Here is a 14,905-nt window from a genome sequence, read left to right as displayed (position 1 = left end):
AGCGACGGGCAACGTTAAGCGTATAATTTTATTCCTCGCAATAACGCGATACATCCTCCCCCGGATCGGGCGGGGGGCAATCGAGGAAGAAAACGAAACGAATGCTTAAATTAACGGCAATTAAAGGAGGGGCGCGCTCGTTACACGGGACCCGTTCGTGGAAACGTTACGGTACAATTAGTGCTGGCGACGACAGACAAAATCATTGTCGTTTTGTCCCGGAAAAATTGAGAGGAAAGTGTCGGTCTTTTCGAGATTACGAGTTTGGTTGGGGGGGTGGGGGGATTTACGCAAATGCGGACTCCTTGTTTGTCAATATCTGGTGCGGGCGGGAAAATATGACGAAATTTTCAAAATACGGAATTCAAAGTTAGATGGGCGGGTGACTTTGGAACCTTTCCAAAGGCTGACGATTTTTTGACGATTGAAGTTCTCAGGGTAGAATTTTAAAGTCGTAAAAAATTACTTTACACAGATGAAATAAGGAACAAATTAAAAAGCCACAGAGATATTCAATTTTTTTCTGCCATTTTGTGAAGGTGAAGGTTATGTTCAATAGAAAAAGTATGAATAAACAGTTCTTTCAAAGTAATTGCCAAATCCTTCAGTGAGCTTTCTGCCTTGCTTTCTTCTTGCCTTAATTTATACTCTATTACCTTCTGCAGCAGCTGGAACAGGTGGCCTTTCATCAGATATTCAGGTCAGTCCATACGATAAAAAAACCATTTACGACCTTTAAAACAATCTTATATGGTTAATTAGTGCTTAAAACAGTTCCTTCAATGTTTTTGCCTTTAGTTTTTCAAATTCTTCAGGTTGAATACTTCTTCTTTTTCTTCTTCTTGCCGTTATTCTTACCATATTACCTTCTACGGGGACTTGTAGTAGTTGCTTTTCCTCAGTTTAAAATAAATTCAACATTAGAAACAAGGAAAAAGCAAATAATTATTTCGAAAGCCGAACATATATTCAATATTCTTCCTTGCAAGTGGGGCTGTCAGTACTACATTTGTGACTTTTATATTATTAATAACTGCTCAAAACAGTTCTTTCAGCGTTGCTACCGTCAAATATTTCAAATTCTTCAGTCTGGACCCTTGTTCTTCTTCTCTTTCTTTTTCTTCCTTGCCTTCTACTTGCCTTCATTTTTATCTGCTTTACGCTCTGCAGTGGCCTCTAGCATTTCGACATGTATTTAGTTTGTTATTTAAACCAGACCACTTCGGCCACTTACATATTCCGTGAAGGTTATGTTTATTTCAAGTCAGGTTAATCCACAACGATAAAAAAAACGTGAATAAATGACTAAACAGATCCTTCAAGGTTATTTCCAATTTCTTCTTGCCTTCTTTTTCACCTTCTGCTGGTGCTTGTAATAGTAGGCTTTCATCACGCGCTCAGTTTACAATGAACTTAAGCGAAGTCAAAAGATCCATTTCGATTCTTTCTTACAGATCATGCCAATCCGTACGATAATCGCTAATTACTGCTCAGAATAGTCCTTTCAACGTTATTGTTCTCCAATCTCTCAAATTCTTCAGGCTTCATCTTCCTTGTTTCTTTTTTGCCTTAATTTTTATCTCCGTTATGTTTTGCAGTGACCTCTACCAGCATTTAGGCATGTCACTTGTTACTCTACATGCTACATTGCTTCCCAGTATTCAGTATTCAGCTCGTAAAACAAATTTGAGTCAAATTAAATATGTCAAATTAACTAGAAAGTTACATTAAAAAAAAAAACAAAAAGCAAATAACTATCTATAAATAGATAGATATGTAATTTTCTTCCGTCAGTCCCTATTTTTCAAATCAGCTGAGTCCGTCGGTTCCAATTTCTCATATTCTTTAGAGAAGATGTCCCTCTACTTTCATATGTTCTCTTTGCCTTAATTGCATTTGTGACCCTTACGCATTTTCTGAACACATTACAGAAATCTATTATGTTTCCAGAGCTTCAGATCTTCTGTTTTGGTTTTTTTTTTAATGTCCTAGTGCATGTTTCGAATTCAGATGGCCTTGGTTATCGACCAAGACTCTAGAGGCTGCGTCGACAACCGGAAAAAACAAATGCCGAGCGACAGAGGGAAAAAAAGTCGTCCGACCCTGCAGACGTCACTCATAGCGGGATGATAAATCACAATCAAGCGGCGCGAGCAGAGGCGCGAGGCGGCCCATTACCTCTGAAAGGGCCATTAAGGGCCGGAATGAATCCGACGTATGTCTCGGATCGGAGAAACGTTGCCGCACGTGTCGAAAATTTCACGCGTTTTTTCGTTTCTAGTGGCACCCACAGGAGCACCCTGGTCGAATTTCTGCTGCCCATAATAGACAAAGACGCTTTACCTTAAAATTTTGGATCTTATATTTTTACATTGCCTAGCAAAAAATTTAGTTCACTCAGGAATATTCAAATAGTTTACAAAAAAAGTTCGTGGGCCTGGTAGGCATGCAGCAGACGAAAAATAGCTGCCTGGGCGCGTATTGCCGGTATTGGTGGTCACGTGACCCTAATAGATCGAGGATTGCAATAAAATGGTTTCCTAAAGATTTCCTTTAATATTAATTACCTAAAAGTATTTGGAAAATTATTTTAGAGTCAGGTATTATTTATTGTATTAGTTTTAAACATATTTTTACGATCTACAATTATTACAAGCTTTTATTAGGTGTTATTGCCGTCAAATCTTACAATCGATTTTAAACGAACTTATCTCCCACTGATGAAATCTTTTTGACATTTTCAAAGGTTTTTTGTGTCTCTAGGCTTGCTTTTATCGCTGCCTCCATTTGCTCTGCTTCGACATAAACTAAACGAACAACATTGGGCTGTGTTTGGGTGAAGTATTTTGGGGCATTCTCGAAAATAGTTGGCACAGCACCGTTCCCTAATTTTGGCCTCTCACGAGCATATTCTTTGTACTCTCCTTTAACTAGGCACTTGTCAATCTAAATAACAACTTTCTCAAGTGATAAAGACACGGTGTTGTCCAAACAATTGTCATCTAAAAATATATAATTTCGTGAAAATCTGAACTTTAGTTCTTATTTATTTTGATAAATAGATTTTCATCAAATAAAAGCCACCTCAGTTCAACTATAGTTTCATCTCCCGTCACAATATTTTCTATCACAGGCTTCGGTTCCGACCCACAGAGTTCCAAAAAAGACCGCCCACACTAGACACGGCGTTGTTTTCCAATAGCTGAAAGGTTTTTAGGAACCCATCTTGCACTAACCTTATGCATACCTAAATGATCATGCAGGTTTCGACGAACACTTGTATCAAAAAGCTTAGTAATTTCTGAGATTTCCTTGACCTTTAAACGTCGATCACTCAATACCACCTCTTCCACAATCGCAACAATATCTTCTGTTATGACCTCCACTGGTCGACCAGTTTTTGAATCATCTTCAAGGGACTCCTGCCCCATTCGAAAACGTTTTGCCCATTCTTTCACTACTGAATAGGAAGGAGAACTTTGGCCGTACACCCCATCCAGCCCTTCTTTAATAATTTTAGGTGCTAACCCTACTTTTGTCAAAAACTTTATGACTGCTCTATACCCAATTTGCGTTATTTGCACCTACTAAAATATATATTTAAAAGAAGACAAAGTTTTATGGTGATACTGGAGCTTCGTCTATATCAGGCCGGGAAATATTGGCGCTAACCTCGTACCAACGAAAATAGTCTATAGAAATCTAAAAACAACCTAACAATCTTAGCCGCGACTCAGGTCTTTATCTGTCACCAATATGGGTATCAGTCACCCTATTCCGTGTTTAAGCCCCTCATTTAGCTCCGCCCTCCTCAAACAATATATAAGTAGGTACAGAATAAAATGCCAGCCAGTTTCAGTGAAGCTCTGAAGAAGCCAACAGGATGATTGGCGAAACGTCAGCAAGTTCGACTCAGCAGGAGGAATCCACAAGTTTTCCATAACATTCAGAATTTGTGGGATTACCTTCCTTGTATTTTGTACTGTATTTTCATTATTTTTCTCGTATTTGCCTGTTGAAACAAATGGAAGGAAAATGGTCTTCCGCGGTGTTTATTTTCTATAATCCCCTACTCGCATTTCCATGGTCCTAATCAAACCCCCCTTGCTCCCTTATCTGAATTCGTGTACGGAGGCGCATCAAATACAAATAGGGATGTAAATAGGAATAAACCCTTTACCGGGAACGTCCCGTATTGAATATTCATGGGACATATCTGGAGAGCGGGTTATATTTTGGTGGTAGGGGGCGAGAGCATCGGTAAATATTTCATAATCTGAGATAACTTCGGTCGCGTTCCGGGAAATACCGACCGGAATGAAATCGAGGGACGCGGAATTTATCGCGTAAGAAACTATTAGGGCGCGACGTGGGTGGTGGGGGCGAACTACTTTAAATTAGTTCCGAAGTAAATATGGAGTAGCAGTTGGCTCTTTTCCCGGGCTAGACGCTAACTCCCTGCTTCGGGGCGGCGATAAATCTGTCAATATAAACAAGTGGCCCTTTTAGTGGCTTACTAAACCAACCATAACTTCCGAGGTTAAACAAGTTTGCGCGGCGGAAATAAATAGGAAAACTCTTAATTATCACGAGCGACGGCAGCTGTTTATCCAAGTTTTTTCATAGTCCCGGACATTTAAAAATATATAAAGGAAACATTCAGTTCCTGATACAAGTCCAGGCGAGTCAGACAGCCTTTGTTAAAAAAAAATACGGTTGCTATGTACGGGCCAGCAAAATAAAACTGAAAATGTTTTTTTTTTAGATTGACTGACGCTTAACCAGAAGAAAAAAACGCCAGAATATGTGTTCGAGAACTTACAACAATTAAATTTATATTATTTATTTATTGCAAAATGGAACAAATTGCCTTAAGCAGAATCACAAATCCTCAAAAATTGTTACTCTTGTTTCAAGTCGATAAGTGTTATCGTTTAGCCACAAATGAACATTTTTATTCTTCGTCAGGGAACAATATGACATTTAAGAATTGCGGGTAATTTAGAAATTTTTATTAAAATTTGATTGCATAAAATTATTAGCAATTATTCATCACCCTCATACAGCAATTCTTTCCTGAGAAGCCAGTTTTCTCGTTGACGGGTCAGCCTTTACATTTCGAAGTATTCTTTAGATTCTTGCAGCGGTTATTTAATACCTTGGTCTCCCTATATTCCTATTATCAGGTTCGAATGATCCTCTTTCACCAAGTATGTTGCTGAATGTGAAATGAGAATCGATGTAAAGCCATCGGGCTTGATCTGCATTTCTGACGGGTCATCACTGTAGCAGTTGGACAATAATCTCTTTCAACCTTTCAAGAATGTTTTTCAATCAATTGTTTATAATTGTCAGCTCTATGATTTCCCAGCAAGCCATCAACTACTGCTACAAAACTCTTCCAGGCACGTTTATCACAAGCACTAAGAAGCTTGGTGAATTCATTATTTTTAGACAGACAACTTAGGAAAAAATTCGTTCAAATTTGTTTTCAATATGAAATTCGACTCGATCGTATACAAAGATAACAAGAGTATTTAGTATATCCACCTTGCATTCCCATCAGAAAACACACCATTTTGAATCACGGAACAGTAGTATTAGTTTCACACTGCCATAGCTTTCTTTCAACAATGCAGAATGTGCTAGAGGAAGACTTGAAACTTTTTGAAAAGCTATCGGCAAATAGCCGACAGTCAGATGCCACGAAGGGTATTCCAATTATCTCCAACAATTCAGTGACGTTGTTACAACAAAGGTAAATTATACATTTTAGAATTAAATTCCATCGGATGTCTAATATATTTAATGATACTTTTTATAAAATTTCTGGAATCCTCCTGCATCGGTTTTTGCTGAGTGGAACTTGTTTCTTCGGAGCTTGACTGAAACTGAAGTTTTGTAAAAAGTATTACGGCAGCGTGTGGAAGTTTCTATGAAAATTTATATTTAATGATATTCACGAAAAATAATTTAAGTGTGGTGGCTGTCAACATTTTAAGTAGGTTTATGAGTAACAAAAAACTATGGAAATGTATCCGGAGAGTTTTACGATATCTAAAAAGTTCTCTAAATATTAAATTAAACTACATGGACAGAAAAAGTAATATATGTTGACATACAAAACGACAAAGTTCAGTAGTTGCATCACTTACTAAAGTTAAATATATATGTTAATTCTATAGAGTCCGGCGAGTGTCCTGTTGGGGTATTCTGTGACCTCAGCAGGGCATTCGATTGTGTAGATCACAACATGAAATGTCTTGCGATGGTGTTGTGTGTTTTTCTGTGTTTAACTGGGTAGCATAATAAGAATCTAGACTATTGTTTATAAATTATCTTTAATGTTCGTTCATACGTTTGTTGAAGGATCTACCTGTTTGTAGAATATCTCGTGATTAAATGCCTGTGCTCAGTAGAAGAATACTTTAGTTAGTCTCTTTCCTTCCTTGTTTATAAATTACTGTTTGCAGTCTTGGATTATACGTCATTACTTTTTTTTTGTCAATATCCTATACAAACATAAATAAAGGTTTTTATTATTATTATTATTATTATTACGTATATCTTTTAGCTTTACCTTATTAATATGATTGTCGTCAGTCCAATTAATGTTAATGTTCATATAAAAACCAGGGACTTCGTGGTGTTATGAATGTGTGTGAAAAAATTAAGCGCTCTGTGTAGTTTAAAGGTTCGTTCTAGAAGCTTTAATTACATATACGATCGACCGCCAGTTCAAATCCCAGAGAGGGAGAAAGAGAGAGAAGTATAAATATTTATATAATATCAATATCCACTGTCTATTATTTTACCGCATACCCTTCAATAAGCAGTCAATGTTATCTTTAGATTGAGCTAATGTCATTTTTCGTTTGGCCTTCTCCTGTATATTAACAATAGAAAAAATATTGTTATCGATGACGTAAATATCGTTAAATTTTTAATTAGTTAATTGCACGGGCATATAATGCTGAATATTCAGTAACAAATATTAATACTAGGTTATTATTTGTAATTTCGCGTATTATGTGTAGTTTGATAGCGAGCTTGGTCAGTTTGTTGTTAGTAATAATCGTCGATAGTTTGTTTATCGGCAAATTCGGAAAAGTATAGAAAAATAAAATGGGATATTACCACCAATTTCGCTCAATATGGTGCCCATAGGCGTAGGTATTATTTATTTTTGCGATTCTAATAAATAGGCTTTATTGATGCATTGTTGGCACAAAGTATAAAGAAACCGGATAGGGCAGAAGAAAATCTGTTCATAGATATAAGAAAGTGACCAATTGCTTTTGAATGGGATTATCCGAGGGTTGTCATTAACATACAATGCAACAAGATTATTACCTAAAGTTTCGGAATTTAAATTCAGGTAAAATTGTGGTCCGTAATAGAAAATAATTTTATACCTACCTGTGTTTAATATTCTTCGGTTTAAGTTTATTAGTAATCATTCTTATTTCGTGTGTAATACAGCGTGTGTTGAATCGTGTGCGAATTATGCAAAATATGTGCGAGTCTCCTGTATCTCAGGAGTTGCTCCCGCCCAAATGTAGAGAACAGTATTCTATTGAGACTAAGTTATAAACAATGTTTATTTGACTCTCATTGAACGTGGTGCCAGCAAGCATGCATCTTTAGAAGAAACGGCCACATTGACGAAAATTCCAACATCAACTGTATGGAAAATTGTGAATAATCCCATTTCAGCGAGGAAAAAAGAACCGATGCTGACATTTTCACGAGCGTAGATGAAAGTGATCACGATATAATACGGCGTTAACTTTACCAGTTATACGAGGAACAAAGCGTGCCTACATTAGATATCTTAATTAGGAGGCTTGAAAAAGATGAAACCGGTGTTAAATGTGACAGAGCTACTTTATGGAAGTGTATTCAACACATGGGTTAAATGGCGACTGGAATATCTAGAAAAAATTAGGATTTACAGAGAACAACAACGGCCAATTAACTTGGATGAAACCTGGTTCGACACTTTTGATACCCCGGAAAAGGGTTGGGTTGACTCAACTGATAAGAGTAAAACAAACGCGCCATCAAAAAGAGGTAAAAGAATAACTATTTTGCATGCTGGCTCTAAAGATGGTTGGATTCCAAATGAACTTTCTCTATCTGCGAAAAATATTAAAGATTCTTCTCTGGATTACCATGAAGACTCCAGCTCTGATTTATTTGAAAGTTGGTTTAAAACCAAACTAGTTCCAAACATTCATCATAATAGCGTCATTGTAATGGACAATGCGAGTTATCACAGTAGACAGTTGACTAAAACCCCTTCCTCATGTGACATAAAAGCAATAATCCAAAACTACATGTATAATAACGACATTTATTTTCACGAAGATTATGCCAAAAAGCATTTAATTGAGGTTCTACAAAGCTTGAACCTACAAAAGGAATACGTCTGTGATAATTATGCAAAAAATCTAGGGCATACAGTTTTAAGGCTTCCGTCCTACCACTGTATATTTAATCCCATTGAACATGTTTGGCACCAACTGAAATCTGCCATTCGTCGTAACAGTGTTTTTCCCCGTGGTAACTCGAATGTCCTCAAACTTATAGAAACCGAAGTTTTTAACATCCCTCCACAAAGTTGGGCAAATTCTATTAAACATATAGAAAAAGCAGAACAATCCTATATCCATATTGCAAATAATATAGAACAAATAATAATTAGAACAGGCGATGAAAGCGATAGTGATACTGATATAGATGTGAATAGTTTTAAGTCATTTAAGTACGGAATAAGAATAATTTGTAATTTTATTTTAGATTTAAACATAAATACACACACAAATAAATAAATATTGTTTAGTATCTCTCCTAACAAAATTCAATTCAATTCTAAGCAAAGTACGGACCTGTTCGGCCATATTTCATTCTTACAGCTTGCCCGGGTCTTTCCTTAATTCGTATCAGTTAGTCACTTTCTTATATCTATGAACAGACTTTAAGACTTATCACTACTGAAGACATCCACATCTCTATTGGTTATTGCCATATGCATTTTTTTGGAAGTTTTGGACATGAAACGTGTTTTTCAAATTTTGAACAAAAGGACAGTCGAAATGGCATCGCTCAAGAGCTGTTAAACAATGTCAATGATCCTGATATGCTCAAAAAGGTCATAACTCGAGACGAATCATGGGTATATGGTTATGACGTCGAAACCAAAGCCCAGTCGTCTCAATGGAAGAATCCAGAATCGCCAAGACCGAAAAAAACACCTCACGTTCGATCAAACGTTAACGTTTTGCTTACTGATTTCTTTGATTATCGTGGCGTAGTACCAAGAGTATTACCCTGAAATTATGCGCCGTTTGCGAGAAGCAATACGAAGAAAACGTCCGGAATTGTGGGAAAACAATTCATGGATTATGGGCCACGATAAGGAACTTGCTCACTCATCGTTGCTTGTGTCTGACTTTTTGGCCAAAAACAAAACCTCGGCCACCATATTCACCGGATATGACCTCCTGCGACTTTTTCACGAAACTTAAAAAACCCATGAATGGAGGTTTGAAACGATTGAGGAGCTACGTAAAATATCGCTGGAAGAACTCAATGCCATTCCAGAAAGCGCTTACCAGAAGTGCTTCGATGATTCGAAAAAATGTTGGCATATGGGGGGATAACTTTGAAAGGGACAACAATAATTTTGGTAAATAAATAAACACTTTTTGATAAAACTTAAAACTCGCCTTACTTTTTGAACACACCTCTTGTAAACAGTATAATGGACAAAACAACTTCGATATTGTTGGCTTCTAATAACTAAGAAGATATCCCCGCGCCTTTCACTTTCAATGCTTGCAGTAATTAGTTACACCGATACATATTAAATAAAACTTTATAGCGTTATCAATATTAATTAATTATAATTCGTTTTGGGTTACGTAGCGATCTGCCCCCTCTCTTTTCGGTACGGTAATCAATCACAAAGATCTCTTATTTCGCGTCCAAACTTTAATAGTCGCTTACACCTCTTCTTCTCTCCTCGCCGGCGGAGTAATCAAAACCCCGGGAACAAATTCGAATTAATCTTTACGAATTCACCCCCACCTCCGACGGGGCCGATTGTAAAGTGAAACTTAGACCGGCACTTAATAAAATGAACGTTCCCCCTCCCCGTTCCCCGCAAAAGGAGAACACTATCGTTAACAGCATAGCCAACGCATGCCAACAAAAAACGATTGTGTTTTGGGGCAAACAATTAAATTTGCCAGAGGCGTCCGTCGCGCCGCATCGCGATATTTTGCAATCGGGACAGGAAGTAATTAAATAATAGTCCCCTGGGATAGTTGAAGGCGATTTAATCTTGTAATGGAGGACGCGTATGGAAATTACTTTGTAATGGAGGAGCGAGAGTTCCAACCGGACCGCGCCCTCTCAGAAACTGCGAGGCTAAAAATAATCGACTCGTATATTTGCTGCAAGGATTCTCTGTGGCTTCATTATTCTTTGAAACTAATTTTCGAATTTATTTATCTTCAACATTCGGAGGAACATTTAAGTGTTATAATTATATATTTTTGATGGTTTGTTTTGCCAATAAAAACCATTACTTTGCTTTGCACGCACGCATATTGGACTTATTCGGATTAAAGATAAAAGGCATATCAGATTTTAAAAATTAAATTTGGTCAATTAGAACAATTCAGCAAACAAATTTAATAAAATTTTTATATATATTCTCGCCAATAATTCTAACAAGCATACAGTTACGGTATGTCGTTTCCTCAATTATTTTAATATTCAATTAATCAATTTTAATTCTAAATATAATTGGTCCATTTTAATGCAGTTAATTTTTTTTTGTAATATGCTCTTCTATAAGTACAGTAAAGTAATATAATTTTTAAATTTATTTGTTTAAATTTTTATTTTTGTTATTCAGGTAATAAATAGCAATTTGAGTATAGGTGTGCTTTATAAAATTTGGACTTAAGTCCAATTTATTTTATTTTTATATTTGTTAAACTTACATAAAATTTGCATTGGGCTGAGGTGGCTTTTACTTGATGAAAATCCATTTATCAAAGTAACTAAGAAGTAAAAGTTCAGATTTTCACGAAATTATATATTTTTACATGACAATTGTTTCTACAACACCGTGTCTTTATCAAATGTAATATTTACAAACTACATGCTCCTATATATACCGAAAAATGACCATAAAATCTTAATGAATGTTGTTGTAAGAATTTGTGTTATTGTGAGCTTCAGCAGTTAAACTCTCAACAAAATTAGCAAATATTTTAAAGTTCCACACAGATTTTAAATCAAAATTTGCAATAAAAAACCCTTTTGAATTAATCAACAAAATTAAAGATATCAAAATACCTTCTAGATAGATTTATTAGATTGCTTAATAGTATTTTTAGACCAAAATTATTTTGAATTTAATGGACAAATTTACATCTCTAAAGAAGATTTGATTATGGGTAACCCACTTGGTCCTTTGTTAGCAGAGTTTTTTATGGAAAATTTGGAAAATATCATACTAGAACATCCTTTAAGTAAAAGTTTTCTATGGCGGGATAGATACGTGGATGATGTTTTTGCTTGCTTTGTTGGAACGGACAGACAATTGAATTACTTTTTAAATTACATTAACTCATTAAATAATCATATAAAATTCACTATCGAGATTGAACAGGATAACTCTATTAATTTTTTAGACTTAACTATTACGAAAGAGCAAAACAAATTAGATTTTTCAATTTATCATAAACCTTCGCACACGGACACAGTCATACAAAACAGCTCAAATCACCCCTATACATACAAAATGGCTGCATTTCACTTTTTTATACACAGACTTCTTAATGAAAATTACAACAAAGAACTTAATATCATTAAACAAATTGCACTGAACAACGGCTACAATCCGTCCATTATAGATAAAATTATAAATAAAAAACAAATCCAAACAACAGCAAACTCTATTTATCCGAAACCTAATACAGAACACGAACAATTTAAATCAATTACATACATAGGAGAACCTAGTGAAAAAGTTTCAAAACATTTGTCAAAATGTGGTTTAAAAGAGCTTTCAGAACTTAAAACACAATAGGAAAATTTTTAAGAAACAATAAAACGAAATATCCAAAATCTCAAAAATCAGGTGTCTACTGGTTGAAATGCGGATCTTGTTCTAAAATTTATATTGGACAAACAGGTAGATCCTTCAATCAACGCATTAACGAACATAAAAGAGCTTTTAAAAACAATAGTCTAGATTATAATTATGCTACACACTTAAACACAGAAAAACATATTTTTGACGACAATTTGGTATTTTACATACAGTCACAAAAAGTAGAAAATTAAATTTATTGGAAGCCATGGAGTTAGATTTAAATACCTCTCCTTTATTGAAGTTAAATTCTCACAACAACATTAATTATGCTTTTATGGTCATTTTACGGTATATATAGTAGCAGGTAGTTTGTAGTAAATAAAAAATAAAGACCCGGTGTTGTCGAAACAATTGTCATGTAAAAATATATAATTGCATGAAAATCTAAACTTTAAGTTCTTATTTATTTTGATAAATTTTGTATATTCTATTCTATTTTATAGTTTTATTTTTTTAAATTTTGGGAAATGTTTTCAGTTTTCCATATTTATATTTATATATTTATTTACACACAAAAAAATTATTTATACAACTTCTCTAAATGCCAGAAATAACAAACTGTATGCTATTTAAATTGTTATTGCATCTAGATCCCAAACTTTAAATTTTTAGTTAAATAAAATGGATGTAGGATTATTACAACCAGTATGAATTCAGACAAAAAAAAGATACCTAGAAGAGGAGAAGATGAAATTAAAAATTAAAATGAGAAAAGGTCCCAAAATTGCTGAAAATGAGTAGCTTACACTTTTTGGCAAATATTTTTAAGTTGTAGACCTTTTTTATGCTAATTGTCAAACAATTGTATATATCGTATATAGATAAATTTATTCTTAGGAAAGAAAAGAGGGGTTTTACTTAACCTCATGGGCTTTCAGTTTAATCAATTAAAAAAACTTAAAATTTAAAAACCAAATCTTTTTTTATATTTTTAAGTTTTTTTTTAAATCTTAATGAATTATTTAAAGAAAGCGGATCACTTTTCACTAATTTTCATTGCGTGTTATTTTTTGGTTTGGTAATTACGCGGTCTTGATATTGTAATATTCAAATTTTTCGAAAATAACAAAAAATATTGAAAATTTTCATTTTTTTCCACTCTGTCTCAAAGTTAGTGAAAATCACTATCTTAAGCTTTTTCATTAGATATTTTTAAGTTATATAGTTATGTCATATAGCTTACGCTAACTTGCAGACAATTGTAAAGCCTGGGGCCCAAGCTTGTAACAAATCAATAATATTGGCTTTTATTTTTACATAAAATTTCATTACTTTTAGTAATTAATTTTCTAGACAAGGCAGAAAGGATTTTTCCCTATATCTCATAGGCTTTCAGCCTAAAATTTTTTTCAAAAATATTTAACGCGTTTTGCAAACATTGTAGCGCAAGGGTAAGTGGGATACTTGTCGCTACTTGTCACAGTCTTTGGGTGTTTTGTTTTTGTTTGGTAAAAGTGCGGTTTTGATCTTGCAAATATCAAAAATTCAAATTTTTTAAAAATAACAAAAAATATTGAAAAAAAAATTTTTTTTCGCTGTATTAAAAAAAAAACTGACCTCTTCAGAAAAAAATAAGAAGGAGAAAAGACGAAAAAGAAATGAAAGCGAGATAGATCTTAAAGTTTGTAGCAAATCAATATTATTAGCTTCTTTTTTACGTTTCATTTCATTTGAGTAATTAATTGTCTAGATAAAATAAACCTTATTAATATAATTAATAGGTTTTAAGTCTAAACAATATAATTAACTTAAAATTTTTAAAATTAATTGCTTGTTTTTTCAAATTTTAAATTTTTGAAAAAGTATTTAACGCCTTATACAAACATTTTCGCGCGAAGGGAAATTTCACTACTTCTCACAGTCCTTGCGTGTAATTTGCTGGTTTGGTAAAAACACGGTATTTATCTTGCAAACATCAATATTCGAAATTTTAAAAAATTAAAAAATACATTGCAAATTTTCATTTTTTTCTTCACTCTGTAAGACAAAAAGATACCTTTCACGGCCAAAAGGGCCAGCCCCGCCATGACTGCTACGACGTTCCCAAACATGTCGCTTTCAGAGTAGTACCACCTGAAGAACAAAGAACACAGTCCGACGCCACTAAACGTCGCAGACCATAGTCCACCTCGGATCAGAAAAAAAAGTATTCTTTTCGCGTCACCAAAAACGCATAGCCGCAAAAAAAGATCGTAAATTACGCGCGACGTAAAACGCGAGCTTAACAAACCACCACCAAGGAGCGGGTCGTAGTAGAGCCGAAATAGAGCGACGGGGAAACACTGAGCGCTCGGACTCTACGTTCGCGCCAAAGCAACAGATGGGTGTGCGCGTGCGCGCAACTCGCGTGCACGCAGGTCTCCTCTGGCGCGCGATCCAGTTTGTCACTCTTTGTAAAGTGGTGTTTTGTCCCTAAGTGACTCCGGGATGATTCGAGCGCCAAATACACTCCCGTCATAATGGGGGAGAGACTCCGCAGTGATGTATCGGGTTTTAATCGGCGGGTGAATCGTCGGCTTCAGGTTATGGGAACCGCGTTTTTCGGATTTCGGGACTTGGTTTTTGGCGGCACGCGGGGCTGGTCCTTCACGGGACAATACTTAATGAGAGAGAGTGATAAAATGAAGATTTGCAACGACAAATTATGAAGAATGATTTTAAAAATTTCCTAATACAGTTTTTAAGACCTACACACCTCCAACAACAATGACAAAAATAGTAATAATAATA

At 35.0% G+C, this 14,905-nt stretch overlaps 1 protein-coding gene across 1 annotated transcript in view; it reads right to left on the bottom strand.

Moving 5' to 3' along the window:
• Positions 1 to 14,443, bottom strand: part of LOC132699879 (limbic system-associated membrane protein-like) — a 169,562-nt gene extending 155,119 nt beyond the window's left edge. Inside the window, exon 1 of the mRNA XM_060666834.1 lies at positions 14,172 to 14,443. Coding sequence (XP_060522817.1) covers positions 14,172 to 14,226 — 55 coding nt within the window. The 5' untranslated portion in view covers positions 14,227 to 14,443. The remainder of the gene's footprint in view (positions 1 to 14,171) is intronic.
• Between the last annotated feature and the right edge of the window lie 462 nt (positions 14,444 to 14,905).

This window comes from Cylas formicarius, unplaced genomic scaffold (assembly GCF_029955315.1).
Source record: "Cylas formicarius isolate icCylForm1 unplaced genomic scaffold, icCylForm1.1 PGA_scaffold_3__17_contigs__length_32017465, whole genome shotgun sequence".
NCBI lineage: Eukaryota > Metazoa > Arthropoda > Insecta > Coleoptera > Brentidae > Cylas > Cylas formicarius.
Note: the sequence above shows the minus strand (reverse complement) of the source record. Positions and strands in the feature narration are given on the sequence as shown.